Source organism: Bradysia coprophila (assembly GCF_014529535.1).
Source record: "Bradysia coprophila strain Holo2 chromosome X unlocalized genomic scaffold, BU_Bcop_v1 contig_12, whole genome shotgun sequence".
Taxonomy (NCBI): domain Eukaryota; kingdom Metazoa; phylum Arthropoda; class Insecta; order Diptera; family Sciaridae; genus Bradysia; species Bradysia coprophila.
In genome coordinates this window covers 7312083-7338324 of record NW_023503293.1, presented here as the reverse complement: position 1 = coordinate 7338324, position 26242 = coordinate 7312083, and the positions used below count along the sequence as shown (strand labels likewise).

The 26242-nt window shown below is 35.7% G+C and overlaps 1 protein-coding gene across 3 annotated transcripts; it reads right to left on the bottom strand.

Moving 5' to 3' along the window:
* Window positions 1–1445: 1445 nt before the first annotated feature.
* On the bottom strand, window positions 1446–25514 carry LOC119067412 (active breakpoint cluster region-related protein). 3 transcript variants are annotated; one of them, XM_037170360.1, is made up of 14 exons: window positions 24971–25513; window positions 14059–14546; window positions 6437–6747; window positions 5864–6356; window positions 5662–5788; window positions 5499–5594; window positions 5026–5415; window positions 4849–4968; window positions 4271–4777; window positions 3797–4183; window positions 3563–3732; window positions 3350–3489; window positions 3015–3264; window positions 1446–2940 (listed from the first exon to the last, which is right to left on the bottom strand). In XM_037170360.1, the coding sequence occupies exons 1-14, from the start codon at window positions 25235–25237 to the stop codon at window positions 2760–2762; spliced, it is 3927 nt and encodes a 1308-aa protein (XP_037026255.1). In that variant the 5' UTR covers window positions 25238–25513; the 3' UTR covers window positions 1446–2759. The 3 variants fall into 3 exon arrangements, with proteins under 3 accessions (XP_037026255.1, XP_037026256.1, XP_037026257.1); XM_037170361.1 differs by lacking the exon at window positions 24971–25513 and adding an exon at window positions 16106–16484; XM_037170362.1 differs by lacking the exons at window positions 1446–2940; window positions 3015–3264; window positions 3350–3489 and having other exon boundaries at window positions 3559–3732; window positions 24971–25514.
* Window positions 25515–26242: the final 728 nt, after the last annotated feature.

Here is a 26242-nt window from a genome sequence, read left to right as displayed (position 1 = left end):
TTAAAATTTAAGCTAAAACTACTAACATAGGAGGATTTTAAAGTGTCTGTATTAAATTATCAAACGAGAGCTTTTCTTGGAGCATTTCAATTAGGTTAAAATATCGCGGTTCGACATGCGAAAAACGATTCGATTTCCCACACTTCGTGTTGAGCATCTTTATTATATGAAAAAGTGAATCAAAATCATCAAAATTTAATGGGTTTTCATATTTTAATTATCCCGAAATTTTGACACAAGAAACAGTGACTTTTTCGGATAAATTTTTATTACTTTTGGCTGAAGATTTTTCGAACAACTAATTAACATAAGAATTTGCAAATCACATTACTAGCATTTGTAATGCTTATTTTTATGAATTCAATCTAAAATACGCGTGGAAAGTGATTATTTGTGTGAAATTATGTGTAATAAATACGGATCGTGCAAATCGTGAAAATTAACAATTCAATTCAGCCTATAAAACGATAGTGTTTTTGAACTCAAACAAAGTGATAACCAGCATTTTCCACACAAATTTGTGATTTTCATTTTTTGTTTTAAAACCTTTGAGAACATGATGTGTCGAACCACAATTTTTGCCATACTGCCGAACCACTATTCAAAACGTCGAAACCGGATTTCGATTAAAACCTTAATAATTAACTGAAATTAACATTAAAATTAACATAATTAGGCTAGTTTCGTAGAAAATTAATTTTCCCCATGATCCAAAATAATTCCCGCGCATATATCTACCAAGAAACGGCAACAATTGAGTTGAAACTCAGATTTTCAAAAATTTTGTCGAACCGCGATATTTTCCTTACAGTCTTTTCTCTCCTTCGGGTCGGCCTGTAACACCCCACTTATCAAATAACAACGTGGAACCTCCTAAGTACAATGCTTTACGTGATTAGGCAATGTAAATGAAAATGAAACATGCCGTAATACGTAAAGATATTTACGAAAACAGCTCTCTTTGCATCGGTCTATAGGAAATTAAGCATTATTTTGCTTATTTCTGTCATTTCTCCATAAACTCGTTATGGAGAAATGAGAGAAATTGAAGAAATAAGAATAGTACATTTCGTACCTAGGACTAAAAGTCTTTTTTAGCGTGTGAGAAGTTTCCAGACAGAGCTGAAGGCGAGGTCTGGAATCGAATACGATGTCGATACTTTTGAATGTTAAAAACTGTGTGAAAATTCCGAAAAATTCTTAAACAGTTCATAAATTCCGAAAAAAAAATCAGATTTTTTTTCCAAATTTTCAGACCGAAACTTCCCAAATAGGGAGCCTTACTAACCAAGCCATTACAAACGATTCTCAAAAGGCTAAACTTCTCGAAGCTGAGGCGATAACTTAACAAACGAAAACAAGGTTAAACGAGAAGATCAAACCCAGAAAATATTTTTTTCTTGGGTTGTAGGTTACAGGTCATGAAAAAAGAAGATTTTTTGATGTTTTTTGTTTTGTAATTTTTATTTCTTATGTATTCTCATAGACTTTTAAATTAATTATTGTATAAAGTATTTAATGACTACGTCTACAGCTAGGTAATGTTTTAATATCTACGAACGAATTGTAATGAACGTCCTACTTGACAATAATATTTTTTTATTTTCTTTTCCTTCTTCTGCTCCTTTCTATCCTTTTTTGTTATTTATTTAAAAAAAAAATCCTTAATCAAAATCAATAAATAAATATTCGATTTACATTTCAAAGTACACAATCAACAAACGAAAAGCTTTAAATGACATAATAAAAAAACGAATGTACAAAGCCTGGCGGCGACTTAAGATGGATAAACGAAAAAAAAGGGTATACGTATACCACACAAACATTGTCCGTTCCCGTACACACCATCAACTATTATTATCATTATCATCAGCAAAAATACTATCAAAACTTAAAAGTCACAATTTGCATGCTCCTTGAAACAAAACACAGACATTTCCACACAGTCCAGTCAATCGAGAAAAAAAAACGGAAAATTCATAAAACCAAACAATTGTCCATCTCTTTCCATCCATAGCCCAAGGCAGAGCCAATTTTTTTTTTTTTATTACTTTTAAACTTTGCTATTTACGCAGTGTTGGAGTACTGAGTGTTCTTAATGGATGACAACACAAAAACTCGTGTGTGTCTGCACTGAAACTGATTTTGCATTAAGAAAAAAGGAATTCCCATTGTTAGTCATCGGGTCATCCGAAAAACTGTTTGCTTTTTTGCATGCCGGGCCGACAAAAATATTTTGCCGGATCCTTCGAATTTAATTTATAAAATCACTCAGATGCAGCTGGAGTGACGCGCACGAATTTTTGTGGTAGTCTGTCTCATCATTCACACCTTAATTAGTTACAGTGACCAGTTAAGTCGAGCCTGACTTCACTAAAATAAGATTTCTGTAAATCAGAAACCGTTGCAATGTCATAAACGGCCAACGAAACACTGAAAAGAGTTTATTTTCGAGCCGATAAAGTACATCAAGGGTTACTTAACACGAGCAAGCATCCCATATGTGGGATACCACACAAAAACAACACAATCGAAGCTGTTCACAGCTAAAAATTTCGCTGTCTTTCGGCACACAACAAGTGCCACGAAGAAAAAAAAAACGCAAATTAAAATGTCCAAAAATTGGCCGACTGTCCCGGGCGGGATCGATCTCTCTCACTAACATATTTTATGTTCATCGATGAAATGTACGTTTTTGTTTTACTTTAATTGGCTTACCTAATGTCTAAAAAAAATGAAAAATGAAAAACTGATTTAACCTATTTCTTAGCTGAGAGGAAGCAGTATAAAATTCCAGCCTGAGCCATCACATCCACTGTGCTCGATTCCAGGCCGTCTTTGTGTTTGCCGGTGTGCGGACCCGGTCGCAGCAGAGTCGGGCCGAAAACCATGGCCAAATTGTGCAAAGACATTTTATTTTCAGCTTCCTGCTGATGAACTCTGTAAGGATGTAAGGAACGATGTTAGTGCATTTGGTGATACACCGAACATCGGACAGCAGCAGAATATTCTACCTAATCAAATGGTCCAATATGAAGTTGATTGATTCGCGATTCGGTTCGGGCAGTTCGGCAAATGCACGTTGCAGGTCGTCGATGCGTCCGGTTTCGTTAAAATTACTGTATTTGTTGTAAATATCAAAAAGTTTTGGATATAGAAGGTCCGTAAATAAGGCCTCGGGAAGTTCACGTAAATATGATTTCAAGATTCCTGTAACCGAATGGATGTCCACTTCTTTGAGCAATTGTTCGGCTTCGTAATTGTCTGCGTGGGAGTGAAACAGAGAAAAAGAAAATTGATGAAATTAAGTCATCGACACATTTAGTACGCAGTGCCATTTTCAACATACTCGTCTCGAATGATTTCTTCAATTTAGCCAAATCCGATGCTGAACCACTGACCCGATACACTCCGATCTCGTACATACCGCGACGTTCCACTTCTCTGATACATGCGCTTATGATGAATGGAATGTTTCGCTTTTCACGTCTGAAATTCGACAAGATTTTTGAATTATGCAAAAGCTCCAATGGGCTCTACGGTCGTCCGACCAATGGCTTACTTTAAAACCTGTTGCATTTTGGCCCCAAAGAGTGCACCTGGCTTTGATGTTGGCACACGACGTAATGATACTTCACCCGGCACGAAACGAATCGACGAACTCAGAGTCAATGAGTCGGACAATTTAACGGGCATGCTGAATACGCTCTCTTTCAGCCACTTTCGGCTCAGCTGAAATGTTGAAGGTCGAACGATAAAAGCCACTCTCGCGATTAAGAAAACAGACGACACTCACTTGAATGACATGCTTGGCACGTAATATTTGTCTACCGCTGTGATCTTCGTACAGCAAAAATCGAACATTTTGACTGCCCTCCAATTCAACGATGAACGATTCATTCCACACCGGATTGGCACTGCGACAAACTAATTTCGTCTTGGCCTTGCGGAAATAATGTCCGTACGAATCGACTTCTACGCATATGAAAAAATCGGCCGCACTTTCCAGGCCCGTTACTCCGTGCAAGGTCAGATGTAGATCACCGACCAATAGACTCTCGTCGCGGCTATTTCGTAGCAAATAGGAACCCATTTCCGTTTTCATCATTGTTTGACAGGCGGCTATCCAAGCTTGTAGATCGTAGATGCTGACCGGCTGGGCACCAGGCAAATTACACGATTGCTGTTTTGTGAGAATAACAATGAGACAAGAGAGACGTAAATTAGTTTCACATCTGCTGGATTGATGTAACAAGCAAAACGGCTTTACCTGCAACGACATAATACTTTCAATCCACTGTGTCCGTTCGAAATCCGAACTGAGGAAGAATGTCCACGTCTTATTCTTCGCCTTGTCACCGATGCGAAATACTAAATTCGGCGACGCCAATACCAACTGGGCTTCGATGTCGTACAATTTCTTCTTATGCTTGTCGCCCGCTCTCGAACCGTACGACTTTTGCTTCTTTTCATCCTTCTCCTCCATGATGATCTGATCGCGTACGATGCAAGCCTGCGATTTCAGGTGCAATATATTGACGGGACTGTTTTCTTTGGGATCGACCGCTGCCTCTTCGTACAGAAACACAGGAATGATGTCCTTCAATGCGATGAACCATTTCAGCTCGTATTCGAACCGGTCACGACCGCTTGATTTGTATTTTGCACACGCAATCACATCATTGAACAGAAACAGATGACGCAGTTTTCGATTGCCTTCGGCCAGTTCAACAATAAACGAGTTCTTGATCAGGCGACGCAGTGCTTTGTCTTCAGACTGGAAGGAAACGGTTTTTAGTTGCTTCATTGACCGATCAACAAGCTGTGTAGATTTTGCATTCAACTTACGGGAATCATGTTTTTCGTTGGAACAAAATTGAATTCGGACAAAAAGTTGCGGATCATCTTCTGAGATTGTTTTAACGGCAAATAGTCGGGATGGGTTTGTGGCGTTTCGTTAAGTAAATCCTGCGAAACAATTTATGTCAATTTTTCAGTTCATCAGCACCTCCATCATCAACTCACCTGCAGAACAAGCGCATTTTTCTGCACCCGGGCCACCGGTTTGTGCAACAAATCTTCCAACGTCAACGACTGTTCATTTTGCGAATTCAAAATGATATTCGAAACGATCTCCTTGAACTGTTGATTGTTCGAACCGCACTTTTTCACCGTGTCAATGGCTCTGCCATAATTGTGCAAAAATGCCCCATACAAATTGATGTGACCAGCCAGTTCTCGGAACGTTTCACCCACTAATATATCACCCACTTGGGACACTTTCTGTCGCAAAGCGCTCAAAAATCGAGTATGCACGGTGTAGAGTTCATCGATTTTGAAAAACATTGTCTGGAATTCCTCTTCAGATATCACAGGCTGGGACGTAGTTAATGTCGCTTTGATAGCTTTCATATACTAAACAGGTGAGAGAGAAGAAAAGGAATGGATTTGAAGGAATGTATCATTCGCCGACGATGGCTGATTGGCGATTCACTTACTTGCATCATTTTATTGAGACATTCAACGTACAGTGTCTCACTTGCTATTATACTGGTAATTATGTGTCTAATTAAAGTACTTCTATTGCCTTCGCCCTGTGGTAAATAAACAAAAATCTGGTGTAAACGGATTGCGCTCAACGACGGATCCAATAACATTTACCGATAATTTTCTTAACATTCCCGGTGTTGACGGTTGCTCATCATGGGATATAGCGCGCATTAGCGCTGGAGTGTCGGATGTTTCTCCGTCGCTATCAATCGAACTGCTCCTAGTTTCATGACTTTGCCTGCACAAAAACAATCAACAAAAGCAATGTGTCAACACGGATTCATTAGCAACAGAAACAAGAGAGTCCACTTACGACAAAAAATAGTCAATGTTCACGTAATTGGAGCTTCGTCCTGGAGATTCTGGTTCTGTGAGAATGCTTGTTTGGCTGCTGAAATTCTTAGGATTTGAGGGTAATGGTAACGTACTGCCAACATTCGATACATCATCACGACTCGATGTCGATCCGGTTCCACCAGCTTGTATATACACATAATCGCCGTCACCGTTGTCCATCGGAACGGTATCGTAGTACGGTTCGTGTTCCACATTCAAACCCACTTTCATACTGTCGGACGACAACGACGAAATGGACTCGTAACTTTTCATTCGTTCCGATATCAGTCCATGCGACGTTAACGACTCTTTGGAGCCAACATTTTCGTTGGCTTTATTGTTTGCCTTACCCAAACTACCAGTAGGACTGTCGGTGCTCTTGTCCGTGCCGAATTTGTTTAAACTACCCGTTGGTGATGAATTCGATGCAGCCTTTCCTGTCGATCCGGTCGGACTATGAGTTCGCTTAACTGAAAAGCCAAACGAAAAACGATTATGAAATCGAAGAACCTATAAGTGGCGCTTCAGTGGAGAAGACAGGAATACTCACTAGCATCGGGTCGGCGATTTTTCTCCAAACTTTCAGCCTTAATAACCTTTCGACCAAACTCGTCAGCCAATTCGGACGAAATGGAATGCATTCCGACATCCGGTGCGGTTCGACGGTACGCCGATGTAACTTTAACATCTAGTGCATCCGATGATTTTTGTCGTAATATTTCCGATGGTTTTATGTTACGCTCCAATGAACTGGATGGGCTGTCTGAGTCTTTCAATTGTTGTGGTGTGTTGGAGGAGGATACGGTTGGTACGGTTGGCGGTTCGACTGGTGCCGCTCTACGAATGTATTTCGGTGGCGGTCTGAAAGAGATTTAAGGGTTTTGTTTCGGTTTATTTGTCGTTTGTGATTTGCTTGCAATACGGCCACCAAGGCAAAGGGTAAAAATTCAAATAAGACTAACTTCCAGGCATCATCGACAATAATGTTCCACTTACATACAATGAACAGCTAAACTTTAAGAATGGAAAGTAGGAAACTGAATTGAAATTGGAAAGTGGAGAGAAGAACTTTCGACAGATCTTCAGTTGCGAGCACTTTTTCACAGAGCTTTTTAGACCATGGTAGTGAAAGTGGTTATTTTATCAAGAAGTGTGCACTGTCTACAAGTAAATCGAAAATCCCATTCGCAACTCAAGTCATTTCAATTTAAATTATTAAAATTAACTTTAGTTCGCTGTCCTTAATAATCGTTCGGTTATACGGTATGCACAACCTTCAGCTTTTGCAAGCTCAGTTAATTGTATTTTTCTCGATACGCTTGAGTGTGCTATGAAAAATTATTAATTAAAAGAAAAAATTGCTTTGTCATTAAATGGAACTGAATCCAGTCGCTAAAATGGAAATAAAATTGAAAATAACAAAAATGTCGAAACGTTCCCATCGTTCTTGACCTATGCAAAGTTTTTGTAGCCCGATGCAAATGGCTAGACAACATTTTCTCCGAGTCAGTGACAATGTGAATTAAAAGTTTTTAATTTGAGAACATCCACTACCAATTGACTCAGACTTTAGGCTTAAATAATTTTCACAAAAGTATCAAAAACATTTTTTGCCAATAAAAAAAAGAACACTAACAGGGGTCAAGTGAGTTCGTCATATGCATTATTAACGAAACTGTAACCAACTCATCCTGTAGAGATAGTAAAAAGTGCAATGCCTGCAATCTGTTCTGCAGCAACAACATTTTTTTTTTAATTTGTGTGCTTAGTCACACCTGACTTTCATTGTATAACCAGAAATGTCTAGTCCACAACACACACAAAAAAAAAACTCCATTTTCATAGCAAGCACATAACGTTAAGTTAGAGTTTCGTATATGAATAATTTATCGCCGTTTTTTATCCAGTTTTGTTTACAAAATATCAATATGTTGTTATATAACCGGTCTGAACCAACACTGCAAATGAATACCGAAAACATGACTGCATAGATAAACTGAATGCACCAATCTTTTCCCCATTTGACGGTTAATATATAGTGCAAATATAGCGTAAAATACGGAAAGGTCAACAAATTAATTGGTTAGAAAATACGGTTCAACTTATTCCGAGAGAAGAAACCAGTTGAAAACGCAGCACCAGATCGCTGCAGTGTTCGCCCCGTACGATTGCGTTCGTAGGCCTGAGTGTTATGCTTATAACGCATGTACGAAATCTTTTCTTCTTTCGATACACACATCAGGCAGGGATCTGGTTCGGGAATTTCAGTGCTGAGAAATTTTTAAAATTCCGAATAATTCTGGAATTTCTTCAGAATTTTGCCGAATTTTCAGAGCTAAACAAGAAAGCCCTGATACCATGTGCCCCCGAAAAGTTCATTTTTTCTGACAAAAGCTTTTCCCACTTGTGAAACTCTACGAATGAACCGCAAAGAATGCAGTTACGAGTTCGAAAACCTATGGGTATTTTTCCCTCCTGATTCTAAATCCAGAAAAAATAAATTTCTAGGACGTCTGGATCAGGAGATAGACCCGGTTCTAGGTTAGATGAGAATTACACTAGTGTGAGAGTGACAACAATATTTGTCTCACTCACACCAGTTCAATTCCCATTTAACTTAAAATAGGTCTAGCTCCTGATCCAGACGTCTTAGAAATTTATTTTTTCGGGAATCAGGAGGGAAAAATACCCATAGGTTTTCGAACTCGTAACTGCAACGTACGGGGTGTCCACCAAACGAAAATTCATTTCCAATTAAAAATGATTTTTTCGTAGTTCATTCGTGGAAACACCTCTCACAACTAAGCCTCCAGTTGCCTTTATATGGAGACGTTTCACCAACATCAACCTGATCGGAATTCTATCAAGTGTTACCAACGATAAATAAGCCTAATAGCCCCAGTACTACAGTACGGCGAGCTCCGAAACGATATGCAATGACGTCGAACAAGAATATCTACATCGCAACCGACATCCAATGTCAATACAATTTAACGAACATGAAGATGTCATTTAATTTTCCATTAACAAATTCTGATGATCGTCTCTCGTGAGTCATTTTTCTCTTTCAATTCGAAGACGCAGATTTGTTCTAAATAATTATGAATGCAGCACAAAGCATAAACGTTCAGGTCGTTGGTGTATAATATGAATGAGAATATCATAAAAAGAAAACAAAATTCTCGATAAAAAGACTCGGAGTATAATTGGAAATTTAAAAGACGAACAAAAAAAGTCCAATAAAATGAACAAAACGACTGGGTGGAATCACTTGTTAACAAGACGGGGAAAAAATCCTCCGCAATCAATGACCTCGAAGGACTGATCGATTTATTTTGTCGAATTTTCTGTAGCAATTCATTGTGACCATCATAATCACTCAAAATGGGGTCACATGTTACCGTCATTGCAATTAGATTAGCTTGATAATTATTATCAAATTACCCATACCCATCATAACCGCCAAAGCCATAATGATGATGCGGTTCAGATCATGTGCACATCAAATTTTGCATATTTTTTTCGGATGATGTCTAATCGGAAAACTGTGAAATATGATTTTAGCATATTCGAAATTTTAAATGCAGGTCCGTAATGGCAGCCCAGTTTTCAATATTATTCACATTTTTATAATGAGGTTGCAAACGTCGAGACATTTTCGGATTTTATTGGTTGAATTTTTATGAATGGCTTCAAATCACTTTGATTTACGATGACTTTTGAATGAATTAACGAAATGAAATGACAAATTAAAAATGAAAGCGGAAACAACACACAGTTTCAGTTCAGTTTAATGGATTGTTATATTGAATCCATATTATGGATATATAAAGCCTTCCCTGAGATGAATGATAATCGTTGTTATTGACGACGACTTTATGATGAATTGAGACACGTGTGGGCACTGTAGGTATGAGTATATATAGACGATGAAAATACGACATTGAGATATTTGCACATTTCTTTATTACGTGATGTTGGCAGCGAATATATTTTCTTTCTGTTATTTGATCTGATTTTCTGGATGCCTTGAAAAGTTGTATCGATTTTGTGATGTTATAATTGGAAAAGGCAGTGGTAGAATTGTATTACTATTTTCCGTGCCATTATTGGCAGACCGGAATCTAGTGAGAATTTGTATAAACGTCGACGAATACAAGTTGAACAGCCGGAGTTTGCATTTTTCCAGGGCTGCGCCAGTCGTGTTTTCTTTTGTAAAATTTCCAGAGCCAAAATTTCTTATGTCGTTCAAAACCAAAGTTGTTCATTTCAACTCTGCCAACATTTTTTCCAAATTTTCAAATTTATTCTGTGCACCAGGTACTTTGCCCAGGCCTATTTTAAGGAATTTAATTTCCAAAAATTTCCGAAAATTTCACAAATTTCACAAAAATTCTTAAAATTTCCAAATTTTGTTTTCTGTTAGATCTCGTTCCGAAGTAATCAATTAAGCTCAAAGACATGAAAAACAACTAAAAAAGGCAGTAAAACAACATTTACAATGCAATCTGTTGTGTTTTTAGATGAAATGACGAAATAGTGATGGAAAAATTTGAGAATTTTTGGAAATTTATTTTCCTTAAAATGGGCCCTGACTTTGACTGAACCCGCGCGTAACGGTAAGTTTATGATAAGCGCGGGTTCAGTCAAAACTTTGACTTTGAACGTCATAAGAAATTTCCATAATTGGTTAGAACAGTTGAACCTCGGTTTGCCAGGAAAACGTTTAAAAATTTCAACATTTAGGTTGAATGGAAACTAACGATTGCATGTAAATAGCAACAACGGAAATATTGGTTTTATGTTTGAATCTGAGAGTATTTGCAATTTAATTCTACCACTGTGGTCAACTAAATACCTATCCAATTTATCAATAAAAATGACAGGCAAGCCAGCGATAAATTTATGTTCAAAATTATCGTTAAGGTACAACGAAGGTCAAGTGGTGTTAACAATTACAGGTAGCGAGTGTTTTGAATTATAAAGTTTTGTTATTGAATGGAAATTGAGTTTACGAATTATGTATACTTGCTGGCGCCGCGGATGGTTTTTTGTTCGTATTCTCTTAGCCAAGCCAATATGAAATTCAAAGTCATTTGCCTTGTAACAAACTTTTAATCGAACTCAAGCTTCCCAGCACCCCATGGTAATCCAACACTGAGAATGGGTGTGTAGAGCGTAGTATCAATTCGGAAACAGAGTGAACAAAAATGTTTACTTGGTGCTGTTGTTATAATAATGGTGTTCTAGTCAGTCAAAGCTTTGCATTCTAGTTTAAAATATTCATAATTTTCAGCAAGAATCAAGTTAGCAAACGTAGTTGATTTGCAAACGTTGATTGTAGTAAAAGACAGCTCTGGAACACCACGCTTTATGATTTTATATAACCATCTGTTGTCACATGAAGTAATAGATTCACTAATTGTCTAACCAAAGAAAATTGCATGGCAACAAAAATAAAATTGCAAAATGATACTTTCGCTCAGTCGCCAGCTACTGGTTGCTAATAAACTACGCTAATCTTTCGATTTTGTGTCAAAAATCAGAATACGAGAATAAAAGGTGCGAAAGTAGGGACACCCAGAAAAAGCAGTTTGTGTATTGTTCACACAAGAGTCTTTAGAATATTATTCGTTCAAAGATGAGCGAACGACTTTTTTCCCAGGGCCTTTCCCCAAATAATTCATCAGACGTTTTGATGACTTTCGATTGCTCCAAGTACGGACGACTTTCATGGCCACATCAATAGATGCGAAACTTTTTTGATGTTTTCGTCGGGAATTCCAATGTTTAATCAAAATCAGTCCTAAAACTTGAGTTTTTCATCGAATACAGAATTGGACATTTAAGCAAATAATACAACATTTTGTACAACAATTTCAATGTCACATTATAAGAAAGTAATCGAACATCATCGACGCGTAAATACAGATACCGCTGATAAATCGGCTCATGAATAGTTGATTCTGATAATGTCCAATAAAATTTTTGAACTGTAAACCGATATTTATAATCCATCGATAACTTTCGATTTCTTTACTCGACTCGATGAATTTTTTGGTAGACCGCAGATTAGCAGATTTTTTCGTTTTTGTTGGGGTAAAATTCCATAGTACATACTGTGTAATACCGGTAATATCTTTCAGCTCATTTCTGACAATACCACAAAATGTCTTAGAACAAATATATTTATTAGTTGAAATGAAAAAACCGTCTTTCTGCGGATTGCCGTACCGTGTCATAATTTCATGATCTGGAATTTTGATTACCCACCCCAAAGCCAGTCAAATAAATCGACAAACATTTTAAGTGCAAATTAAACCGATTTCTGGGATACAATTGGAAATTCCAGACTTGTTCTGCTCGTTCCAAAGTTTTTATTTTTTTATTTTAAATAAAATCAGATTTTAATTAATTTAATTAAAGAAGTGGACGCGCGTTCACAAACACAATGGAAAAATGTACGATATACGTAACACCCAAAAAATACCCAATATAAATTTATCAAGTCGGCTGTCTGTAGAAAAAAGGCGAGAGAGAGAGAGATAACTTTACGTTTACGCTATGTGGTATGATGGTATTTAGCTCGATGATATTCAAGAGTCGATAAGTAAATGTACTGTGATTCATTCACAAATATTTTGGTTGAGCGAACCAAATTACAACAACAACAAGAAAATAATGTTAAGATCAACACGCCTAACCAGTTTACATTATTACTTTATCAAATTGACTCAACATGGAATTATTCAATTAATTTCGTTGCAAATTGTTATAAAATGCTCTTAACGAAAGCAAAAAAAAAAAAAATATGGAAAAAGGAGGAGTGAAGAGAGAAGGGAAAGATCATTACTTCACTCTTAATCTAATTAATAAAATCATATTAATTACCCGATGAGTTAAAAAAAAAGAAATGTTCGACAAAAGTGAGTAATTGATCGCGTGAAGCAGTTTCATTTTAATTCTTTTAAATGAACTTATGATTTCTATCGAGCATGAGAGCATACATACCATAACTTACATTATATTCAGTCGATTCAGTCACTGTTTGAATCAAAAATAATATTTATTTTTTTCTTTCTTTTCTTTGAATTTACATATGGTGCTACGATGAATATTTTATATTTTTACACTAAAAGCAAACGTTAATGAACTTTTAACGTAAAGGAAATCATAATGAACAACAAAACAATGAAGTTAACTATCATATGTACGTTGTGGTATCACATTTCTTCCGAGTTTATCGTTGCCTCGAATGGTAATATTAACGAATATTTATGCGCGTAATATTAGCCGTACATAAGAAACACACCATTTTCAGTTGAAACGTACAACGAAAGGTATAACATTTTCCGTTCCGATAATGTGATAGTAACTAAGGAATCTTCATTGATTTTTAGCCATTAAATGGAATGGCGGTGTACATCTCAATATCCGTTACGATGTCGGTTTTGGGAGGAAATTACGGTGTGTGCGTATAAAAGGCAATGAAAATTAATTTTCTACCTTTTTCGGTTGAACATTTTACGGGATTAAGGAGAGATTCTAACTATTCTAACTACACTCAATCTGCTGTTATGTTATGTTATGTTATGTTATGTTATGTTTTACCAAAACAAACTTGCCCGCCTGGACAATAAAAGACACAGATGCTAACATGGAGTGGAAAACTGTTTGCAAGTATTTGTTTCGCCGTCTAATGACCTGCATTCAGCCGAATATTTCTCAACTCCAAAGTTTAGTTGTGAAATCGGTTGAATGCGAATCATTAGAGTCTAAACAAACGCAGGCGAGATGTTAAATCGAATTGCGTTGGTCAGTTGAACAATGCAATTTGTGGTTATTCTGTTAACAATTCAGGAAATTTGTTGCGAATTTCGTGTTATTATGTTGTCATTGAGGTCGGGCAGTAGCAAGTATGCAATGGTGTCATTCCATCGGACTGACTCCAGAAAGCAGGAAGGAGACAAACTCATTTCCTCTTCAAATGAATTTACTTGTAAGGCTTCGCAACTAAGGCTACCACAAACATCTACAGGTGTTGTTGCTAATCTTTCAACGATTTGTAAAACTATCGACTTGCACGCCAAAGAAGGTGTTGCGAATCCAGTCCCTCCAAAATGGTTTAACTTAACTCAGTTTAATCAAAATTATCCAATTCACACTACTTACCGAGGCGGTACTTTTTTCCTTGCTTCAAGCACGGCGGCCAATGGTTGCGAAACTATTTTGTCCTTTTCCTTTTCCTTTTTCTCATCACCATCGTTAACAATGTCTTTTTCACTGTCGTTATCTAAAATTTTCTTTTCTTCCAACAATTCACTGCACACATTCTCTTTCACCTCGATCACCGTCACAAAATGTGACGGTGTTGTCACTGTTTTATTGTCACTGTGATGACTGTTTCGCCGGTTCGGCGATTCTTGATCACCACTTTTCACATTGTTTTCCGGCAATTCACTAACACATCGTCGCAAATTCGATGACAATTCGTTGATACACTGATTCAGTGCACCATCTTTGCGTAATTGCATCAAAACAGACTTTTCATTTTCAATATCTTTGATATCATCGTCAGTGCTGACTGATGAGCCATTGGCTTTTTTAGCGGCAGATTTTTCAGTTGCATCAGTTGAATGTTCTGGTGAGATCAAAGTGTTCTGAAAAGATTAGAAAAAAATATGGAAATTAATACAGCAGGTCGGAACGGAGTACAAAAAGTGTTGTAATAAATGGGCCGACGTGATCCCACAGCTACAAAAATGACAAACCTAGGACATCAATCAATTTTGAGCATAAATTCAAAGTCTTTTTCACTCAAAATCAAATCCGACAAGGTAAATAATGTAGCAACAATTAACAATTCCGACCAATTTGTTAGTTCGGTTTTGTCGAGGTATACACGGGACATGGTGTATACCACCATAATTCTTGGTTTATGAATAATTTCCGTACATAACATTTTGCTTCTACAGAATGTCTATCCATCTATCGCCCCGTTTCAAACGTTCAAAATTAATTAAAATTGCCTGTGATATGGAGTGGCTGCTTCAGTTGAATATGTAAACAGTCAGGAGATGTGTCTATATATTGTGTTAGCCAACGTGAATCGAACACATTTTTTTTGTTCAAATTTCATTCTGTCACGGATGTATGAGCAAATTTAATTTTGTGTCAATGAAATCTGTTCGAATTAATGTTGACCGACGACCGACTGTATAGTAGAATAGTCTCTTGCAGCAGATTGTGCATTCGATTTATTTTATTTTTTGTTTACTTTCGGGAAATAGATTGAAAATTCTTCTAGATGTAGCGGACACACGTAGATGCAACCAATCAAGCAACAACGGTGTGATAGTGTGTTGAGCAAAATGTCATTGAACAATACAGAACACAGATATTTGAATGGTATGAACCACAGAAAATATCGGCATGTTTCGAGTGCGTTTTTGTAAGCTTCGAGGTGCAATATTTATTTAAGTCTACAATGGCTATAGATGTACAATGATATTAAAAAGGGTCAAATTAATTGTACACAATGAGCAATGTGTGGTGCTGTTTTTTTTTTGTTCTGTTGTAAATTGTCTGCAACTTAGTTGAAATAATAATGTTTCAGTCGCTTGGCAAAGCAAATAGATAACAAATTTTCTAGCATATACACTATTCGTTTGTTTATAGTAATACAGTTTGGAATTTATTTAATTTTTTTTATTCTTCTTTGGTTCGTTGCTTTAATGGGTTTTGTTAATTATTGTGGTATTGTAAAAGTTTATCTCTTGCAATGCACTGCATTATCAATTAAAATATTAATAATTCACTTAAGTCGACGTTTTATTGTTATCAGCACAGAGTATCCAGTTCGTTCGTTTTTTTTTTAAATTCTATTTCGTTTGTAAAATTTATAGAAATTTGTAATGGTTGAGGTATTTTCTGTATAATATAAAAAAAAAAACAGCAACGAATGAATTGAACAGCACACTTGTGATGTACATCGATTAAATAAAAAAGAAAAGTTACGGCGTACATGGCAAAAACAATAAGATATCCCAACAAAGTGGATTTTATTTTTATTAATGAATTGAATGTTCAGGCTTCACGAAAACATTCAGTTACTGTTTGGTGTCCATTGAATGATTTTCTTTTTTCCGTCGATTTATCTATCGAAAATTCTTATCGGAATTCACAAAAATGATAACAATCAAAATAGAGTTGTGTGTACCCTTTTCTTCCATATTTTCAGCTTATCGGAAAATGACGCCATTCTACACGTTTAGACCATTTGAATATGAGAACACCACTTTGTTCGCGGTTACCACAGTGCTCAGTGTTAACCAGTGTTGGTACGAATTTTTGTTCTTCTTCTTTTTTTTTCTCGTTCTTTTTTGTTTTGGTTTTATTTTAAATGACTACCGTTCTACAAATGCATTCAAGCATCATTTACGAATCGAACACAAGAGAACAAAAATAAAAATTTAAAAATGAAAATGAACAGCAAAATCATTGAAAGATCGTTAGTAAGTAGAACCCGATATATATTTATTATGCAACGTTTGAAGCCCGTTTCGTTTAGATTATTGAAATAATTTTTCACCAGTTTTGATTCCAATAAGTTAACACGTCGAATGCCGATAAAAACTGATTCAATTTGAGAATGGAAAAAAATATTTTTTTTTTCGTTGATTAGATAATTGGTGTGATGCTATCGCGAGCTGGTGTTGATAGCGACAAAGATAATAGAGTATATATGATGTGAGTAGAGGGCGCTGGAAGAATGTACTGCATTATAGCCGGTGGACATTACTCACACTTTTTTTGGGTGATATAGATAAGGCTACATTTACTGAGAGATATGGTTTGGAAAACAAATTCAAAGCGATCGATGTAGGTGAATGCAGAATTTCAATTTGTGATAGTTATCGACTCGTAATTGCAGTGGATGTCCAAGTTCAAAAGTGGGTGGAAAGAAAATATCGAAAGAAAATCTTCGAAAACGATAATCTCAAGTACATTCGTTCGTGTTTTTCGTTTAACGAAAAAGGATTATTGAAATACCGAATGACAGAGTTTGTTTTCGTTCGAATAAAAAAGTGAAGTGGGGACAACGTAGAAGTGCAATCAATTGATCGACAAATTTACGTTCATCAAAACATGTACTTAGGGTGGGTCGATTTTACCTACTTTAAAATCCACCAGTGGCTTGTGTAGCTGGAAGAAACTAAACTTGTTGTCATCGTTACTTTGTCGTTTCCGCACACAAGCCATGCTTGTTTCGATTATACGACTCAGAAAATTTAATTCCCACAATCTTAAGCGGCAGATATTATCACTAAAGCGTCCAAATTTGACCATGGTTAATTCAGTATTAATGCTAGGAGCAGTACATGTCTCTGGGTACAATGAAGTCAGGGTCGAAATGTTTTGATTTTTGAATTTTTTATTATATTCTGTTAATTCCAGGAGCAGTGCCACTGTATGTGGATTTTAAAGTTGGTAAAATTGACTCACCCTAATGTACGTGTTCGTAATTGTCCCAATCTATATCGAGGTTATAAACTTGAACATTTTCTTGTTCGAAGAAGTTAGATTTTTAGCAGATTGAGTAGAAAAGCATGCAACAAAACTGAAACAAAAATTAATAGGTCGAATCCGTTGTACACATGTTAATTCAACAAAATCAGTTTATTCTTTCACATGTGTTATTCCTCGGACTGTAACACCACTGTAACCTTTTACCAATAACAATATGCGATAAATTGATCTGAAACATTTTGTAAACAAAACAAAACCAAAATGAAAAGGAAATCAATTTTGATTCGGTATTTTGAATGCAAAATTTTTTATTTCATCCACATTATGAATGGTGTCGTTTGCGTAATTCTTTTACATAATTTCTTTTGAAGCAGCATATGCAAACAAAACATCTTTTATATTAGAGAAGTTATATTAAATAACAAGCTGTCGGTGTTATATGTGTGTGTCTGTCCAACGAATTTTTCTTTGTTTTTGGATTTTAATATCAAATTTTTCAATGTTCGAGAATTAAAAGAAAATGTCAAAAAACAATTGATAAATTGATTCACAGACATTGATGATTGCATCTGTGCACCAGTTCTTGATTCTGCAACTTACAAAGTCGATTCAATTTAGATAGAAATTGGAAAGACTTTTCAAAACTTTTCGAAGAAATGAATTTGGTATTTTGGCTTTTTATAGAACGGATTGTGGACAACACGGATCAATCAATAAATATTGTGTTCATGTGTTCACTCAATTTTTCAATTGCTATCTAGGTGTATGTTTTGTAACAGAGTCCGGACAATGTCTGTATCGGATCAATTAGTATATTTTGGATCAGTTACTGATCATCAGTTCGCATTTTTCTGAACACGCTATCTTCATCTCAGGTTTTGTTTGTCACTAAATTACTGTGTGAAATTCCGATCAATTGAAGTTTCTAAATCACGTCGGTGCGATAGCAGTAAGCGCATTCAAGGTTTAATCTCCAAACAGGTCAAATTCACCTTTTAAATTGAACCGGAAATTGATCTTTTTAGAGATTGAATAGTTTGAATACGATCACTACAACTGCCGATACGATAAAAGGACAGCTAAGAGTAGTTGATAACGAATCATGCTAATAATGAGAGGTTAATTTTGAATGATATGCGTTTGACTTGACGCTAGATTCTGTAGAAAGTGGTCACTGTATACGTTTCCAAAATCTTTTGAAGAAAATAGATTTGGAAAAACAAATTAAAAAACTGATAAAATTTCGATCTGTGGAAATTTTTCCTTAAAAATTACGGAAAGACTGGGAATGAAAGCAAGACAATCTTGAAAGTGACCTGTAAATGCTGCCATAATATTGTATTTTACTGTACACACCACATCGATTTACATATGGCCTGAAAATCACTGGTATAAAATTGGAAGACTGTGTAATTACAACTCGAACACATCGTTAATGTATGGACTTTTATGAAATCTAAATTCAATTCACGCATTATATACATAGTTTGCAGTGCTTTTGTGAATAAGGTATGCAAATGTAACTTGTGTGTATGGTGTGTATGGTGTACCATGGCATAAAATATTTAACCAGACTTTCTTATTGTAACAAAATATTTTTTAGTTAATGATAATGAACGCCATTTGTAATTTGATAAATTTGCTTTGCATTAACTAAACTGGTAATGTCAGAAAAGAGAAAATCTCACGAAAATATATCAAGAATTCAACTGTGTATTGACTCTCATTCATCAACGAACGCTAAATGAAAATACTAACCGTGGAATGATGGACAAATTTAAATCCAAAAAATTTGTTTGATTGAGAAACTTCAAAAATGCCATCTTCGTTCAATTATCGATGTAATTTACAGTGAAAAAAAAAATGTTTTCGGCTAATAAAATCGAAAAACGTTTAGCGTGTCCAATGCGGACTGACCATATGGCTTCCTAATTAATTTTAAATGAATCAATCAAGCAAAGTTAGATAAAAAATCACTTCAAGTGAGAAAGTCTACGATTTCAAAAATCATCAATAATTTCAAGCGATCAGACGATTCAAACTTTTCAAACAATGAGTCAACGATTATCTGTTGTACGAAACAATGTTCTTGCTACTTTGCCATTAGCACTTCTGAATATCTGATAAGCGAATAAAACCCCAACTTTAGCTTTAAGCTTGGTGATGACTGTTAAAGTTTTCCAAACAAATTGTTGGAGCAACTGAATTGAACTATAGAAATCTGTATTCCACGTTCATAAATCCCATCAGTCGGTTGTGATGCTTTTTAGATGGTCAGAGTTCATGAATGAGTTAGATAATCCCGGCCTCAAGATTTGCAATATTTTTGTATGCTAACAGAGGAAGTATTTCTACCAATTAAGCTGATTTCAAGCTTTCGTTGAGTTGTCTTCCGTATCAATTTAAAACACAATACTCATCATGATTGATAATGTGGAGTATATTGGATCGGGATCATATAAAATGGCGAGAGTTACATTTCGGCAATGCTTCACTAAATCGCACTGGTGAGCCTGAACAATTCAGGGCTGTTCAGATCAGCTGGGTTGTCTGCATGTTATATGTTTTACTTTCCTTCTCTTTGTACAGTTGCCCTGAAGTCAAAGTATTCAAGCTTAGTCGAAAAATTGTATTTTAATGAAAAAAATTACGGACAGATCACCAGGTCGTCGTTTCAGATAAACCTGATCTGAACAAAGACCTGAAAACTTCTGACCTGACTTGTCATAAATTATTTATTTCAGTCACTGTAACAAATCATGAATAATGAAACATTTATCAATGGTTTGATTAGTTGAAAACGCAGAATACAAAACCACCGGCTCAGCTAATTTTTTTTTTAGTGATATAACGGTGCAAATATGCCATAAACAAATACAAAAAATATTTTTTATAAGGAAAAAAATAATAATGAATTATTGGTCTATGCTGACTTGTATTAGATTTGCATACATTCTAATCATATTAAGTAGACTACACACTTCCCACCCACGCAACGGCGAGGTCAAAATCAGGTTTACACAACTGCAACTTTAATTAACAAAATTCTTCAACATTGTACTCCGCACATAGAGACATTTGTATTTTCATTTATGTATCAATACAGTCATACGGGTATAGCAGCAAAGACACCACAGTGATGACAGAATAGAATTTATTTTAGTTTACATTTACATGACTTTACCATGTGGAAAATGAAGAAAGTTTTTGCATTTAAACTGGTAAGGGGCTGTCCACAAATGACGTCACACTATTTTAAAGGTTTTTTTCGACACTTCTCTCATCATGCAAAAATGGTCCAAATTTGTAAGAATCGCCACGTTTCCTTGAACTCCACTCCTTCCCTTCGCGTAATTTCATTTTTGTGAACCGTCCCCAATAAATAATCGAAAGAAAATTTTTTGGAAAAGTTAATAACCTCCGGACCTGGCATGTCACTACAACTGAACGTCTAAAAACGTCTTTCGATTCTGTGTGTAAGTTTGAAATTATCGTGTCGCTATTTTAGCGTTAGAATTTCGATAAACCGATATACAAATCGATATGAATACAAAATATGGTTTCGATGTGTCGACATGATGTAGAACACTTCCGTAGTGTGTCATCTTTATGTTTTTCTTTATGTCTTCAGATCGATTTTTAAAAGAAATTTCTTTTTTAAGCTTATCGGAACCTGTGGTATCTGCTCGAAATGAGGATTGTTTGCCCGGTTAATAGATTGTATTAAACATCCTGGCATGAGAAGAATATTTAGTCGAGACACTGAAAAAGGGACAGAAGGTGAACGAAAAGGTACGAATTGTATTTTTTTACAAAAGGAAAAAGTTTTTTTTTGCTAATAGTTACCGTTATCAACCAGGATAGAGGGTAGAAAAACGAACGGAAACAGAAAAATGAATATGGATGACTATAGAATTTCTTGTCATCGAATATCCTACATCGAGTGAATTAAATTCCGAATATATTTCAGATCTGAAGAAAAAAACGAAAGAAAATTTAATGAAGAACGTGCCATTTCCGAGGTGTCGTGGACAATGTGCAATAATCCAGTTCTCGACACCCTACACAATTCCTTGGATTACGGTCGACGTTCTTTGGAAAACTGTTTTTAGCTGAACTATATGTACTGTAATACAGTACTACTGTATGCATGTACACGCTGATTATGCATGTAAATTTCTTTTAATGTTCAAACGAATGGTGCAGTGTAGTACTAGTGCGATGGGGTTTTCGGGATGTAAGAGAGGTTTGCGAATTTATTTTAGGCGAAAATGCACGTCTTTGATTTGTAAATTGAATTTGAGAAGGTGAATAACGTTGTGCTAGCTATACTCAGCGGATTTAATGATAAAATCCAACCTAAAAAGTACTTTGAAACTAAATGTCAAACCGAAAATGTTGCGAAGGGTTTCACGGTTTCTTATTGATTTTAATTTCAATTTGTTTGCTTTAATGAGATTAGATACATTGTCTGTATCACGAATCGAGGCCCGTTCCAGAACAACAACAGCTGTAACATTGTCATATGATCATTATCTATTATGTATTTTCGTCAATTTCTCTTCGACCCCCCTGAGTTTGAATATATTTCCGAATACAAAAGTATCGAAATGTAAATTCTCTGCAAGATATCGGTGGCAGGTAGAGGATTTTTTTTTTACACAATAGTCAAAAGTCGTTTCTAATCGGGTGCAAACATGTAAACAGGTAGAATCGACATTCGAGTGCCACAACACATCGAAATCTGTAACAAGATTGTTACCCAAAATCATAGCGCGGACGGTGCGTGAATAATATGCAAAACTATACTTCGGATTCAAAATATAAATTCAATTAAAAGAGCGAAAAAAGTGCTAACTGTTTTTCGTTCGATTGACAATCTCTCATTGTGTTGAGCTTAATTTAAAAAAAATCAATTTTATGAGCACTCGATACGCACATGTGCATTCGACTTGAATGATCATCGAGTAGATGCCTATGTCTGTGATGGTGAACGGTGATCTTAAATTCACCATAAAATTGTTGTTATTAATGCATGTAACAAAAATTAAGCGGAGATTTTCTATAACATTTCTACATTACGAACAAAAAAAAATTAAATTCCAATTTTTGCTGGTTGAGTTTAAATTCATTGCCGTCGTCGTCGTCTTCATTCAACATTTTTATATTATTATATACAACATCGTCTGGTTGAAACATTTTATGCAACATTTAAACCCAATGAATGCGTACAATTTTCAACAACGAGACATTGTCGATATGATTGTCTCGCTATTTAACAATGGAATTTATAAATTTATAACACTTTTCGAGATTGAATTAAAATCAACAACAACAACAACAGCAGCACAATCGATATTCCCGTTGCTTTGACGAAAAATTATCACAAATGATCAGATCGAAAGTTTGAAATTGTCAATTCGTCGATGTATTTAATGCATTTGCATTTACAGTGATTTGTATTTTGCAATGAAGTGTGTAGGTAAAAGGTAGTGTACGAACTATGTAATAGTTTATTTCTCAACGCATGCTAAAAGGTTTTTTTAAGTGAATGAAAGGTTATGAGCGAATCGAATTCGCTAAAAAAAATACTTTTTTTTAATAGGGAGGGAAAATCGATTTTCCGTCCCTAGGGAAAAAGACCTCCTTCGTAAAAGAAAACGTCAAACTCGGGAAATAATTTGATATTTCGTATCACGATGAGTAAAAGCACCTCGGGCTAAATCCATCGGACACTTTTATTCATCTGGATACGAAATATCAAATTACTTCCCTTGTATAGTAATATACTATAGCATAAGTAAGTTAGGAACAACATTTTTCCTTAACAACGCTAGAAATACGCGACGAAGTCGCAATATTTCAACACTAGTTAGGAAATAGTTGTTACTATACAAGGGAGGTTATTTGTTATATCGTATCTGGATGAGTAAAATTATCTGAGCGCGGTAAAGAGTCTTCCCTAGGTGCGGATCACAATTATGATTATTATTTAAGGTTCTATTTCAGAGGACTTTCGGTTTCTAGGGAAAAATCTTTCCATCCTTCGTAAAGGAAAATCTCATACTACACTCGGGAAATAATTTGATGTTTCGTTTCACGATGAGTAAAAGTACCTCGGGCTAAAGCCTTCGGACACTTTTACTCATCTGGATACGAAATATCAAATTCCTTTCCTTGTATTGTAATAAACTATAAACTTTTACGACTCATCAGCTACGATCATGTAGGCAAAGGCTAACATGGGTTATGTGGGTTGTCTATGTCAATCTAAGTGCGAAACATCACTCACTTTGAAAAATGACAATTTTACACTAAAATGGGAGAAATGTGGAGGATATATGTCCTATATGCATGAGTTGTAATAATTTCCGTTACTCGTCAGAGTAGCGGATTAGAAACAAATTTCATTTAAAGAATTATTTCTACACATGCATGTGGAGATTCTTTCAAAATGATGTCTTCCACTGTAGATGATATCGACAACCCGTTACCTATGTTTCCCCGTAACTAAATCACCTCAGCTAACCGATGACACCATATTCCTCGTCACCTGTAGGAGGCAATCAGGTAACAACATTGCACTTTTTCGGTTTTCTGAGACCACTGCGACACAGGAACCGGATTTTTTTTTCAAAGTAGTTTCAGATTCAATGGTTTCAATTCCTGTCTGGACACATAAAAGAGATTCTACTAGACAATCGGCCCAGCTAAGGTAGGGTTCTTTTCAAAAAAGAATCCCTCACAGCCAAATTTATTCCCAAAGAAACCAGTTGCTCTATCCGGCGGCTCAGTTGTATTTTGACGATTTTCTGACTAAATAAGTATGTCGCCTATTGGCCGAAAGATATTTAAAGCGAACGACATCTCATTTGAATTTTATTGCTTTAACTTCAATGGTTTCTAATCCAACTTATGCGATTGGTTCCACATGCAAATGCGTAACATTTGTACTAAAAGCTCATGTGGAATGAATTGGATTGAACTAGCGCACTCACAATGAATGGAATTTATAATTTCTTCACTGTGATTTTCAAAATAAGAAAAATTGAGCAAAGACCTGTGTGTCACACTGTTGTTGTTGCAAATTGACTTTAAACAACAACCGTGTTTATAGTGACATTAAAATATGTTTGGCCTGTAATTCAACTGATGGGCAAATATATGGTTTGAAACACTTGCATTCATTACACTCATGTTAACGTTTGTGTCTACTCTATGGGAAAAAAATGAAAATTTCTTCCAGCACTTTTTCCAGACGTGCAAATAATTTTTTTTATTTATTTTTGTTTGTAAAAACAACAGTAAATATCCCAACACATACAATGTTTATTGTAAAAACAACCAGACCCATATATCCGTGTCCATATCGATGAGTGAAAAGAAATAGATAAAGTACCTCTTTGTGTAAGAGAGGAGAAAAAAATCGTCTACTTGTCTTGCCAAGAAGACATGCGATGTCAAGTTTATTATTTACAGTATACACACACCGCAGTTGTAAAAAAAATGAAAAATAATGAGAGAGAGAAAGAAAAAAATTGGTCAATTCACTCACCTCTTTGGTCTTGTCTAAATTTTGGGATGGTATCGGAATTGGATTGACTGCATCGCCTCCCGATTCACGATATTTTTCAACATCACTCAATAGCCGTTCCAAATATTCCACATACAGTGTTTCCTGTTCCAATTCCCTGGTCAGATCAGTTATCTTTTGTTTATGTCTGTCTAAACTAGCCCGAACATCCTGTTCCCATGCGTCTGACAGTGAACTTTGCGGGAACCGTTGCACCCACATTCGTTGGAAATCACTAAAAACACTCATAGTTTTCGATGTCGTCACAGTTTTGTTGTTTGCATTTCTGATTGTTACACAAACACATACGATAAGTTCAATTGTTTCATTTAGACAAAAATAGTGTTCGGTCTGTCCACTTATGTGTACAAATAATGTACGAACTACGGCAATCGATTTAACACTCAAATTAATAATTTTGTATTTCCAGCCGGATGGTTTGGAGTTGCCTTTTTAAACGCACAAAATATAAAACTTTCTATGGGCTGGAACGATTTCGGAATGGCGAATGATTACAGTGATCATATATTTTGACAAAACATATCTTCACTGGCAGTGTTGCTAGCTGCAAGCCGTCTTTATATTTACCGGTGCGGCATACTGAATCGCTTGAAATTAAATGAAATAAAGAATTGAGTATTATGAAAGTGACGTTAGGATACACACAATTCCAAAAATTCCACTAAAATTCACTTCAATCCTTGGAAAGATGTAAGTTAGAATCAGGTTGTTGAACTGTGAGGATCTTGAGATTGATTAAACTAAAATCTCTGAAAGGAAAGGTCAGAGAATTTAAATCGAGAGATTTTTGACATTATGCGAGATAGATCGGCATTCTGCTTTGGCTATCTAGGCTGTCTACATTTCAGCAATGAATGTACATACCAGGTATGGCCTATTCTTCAAAACCTGTCGATTTATCTTGAACATACTCATTATTTTTGTCAAAATAATATGAAAATGGGTGCGTTAGAATCCGCTTTTAAAATTGTTCTTTCCTCCCAGGTAACGTTTGCAGAACATATAAATTTTGAACTTTTTACATATGCAAGCAATGATTTATCTCGTCTAATGGCAAATTTTCTGTTCAATTTCTTTTATGCCAAAGTGGTAGCAATGGCAGTGGCTTACCTAGTACAGTAATTCTCAGTTCTTTCATACTTGGAATCAGCTTGATTACTTCAAACTGGAAATTAGTCAGGAAACAGCAATCATTTATAATTTATTTTGATATGTTGTTGAAGGATTATCTTC

Bases quoted from the DNA above. Each gene is read 5' to 3' on its own strand.
- LOC119067412 (XM_037170360.1), bottom strand. From the start codon at position 25,237: ATGAGTGTTTTTAGTGATTTCCAACGAATGTGGGTGCAACGGTTCCCG. The intron at 6,748-14,058 runs GTAAGTAGTGTG...AATCTCTTTCAG, and splicing joins AGGAAAAAAGTACCGCCTCG to ACCGCCACCGAAATACATTC. The intron at 4,969-5,025 runs GTGAGTTGATGA...ATTGTTTCGCAG, and splicing joins AAAATGCGCTTGTTCTGCAG to GATTTACTTAACGAAACGCC.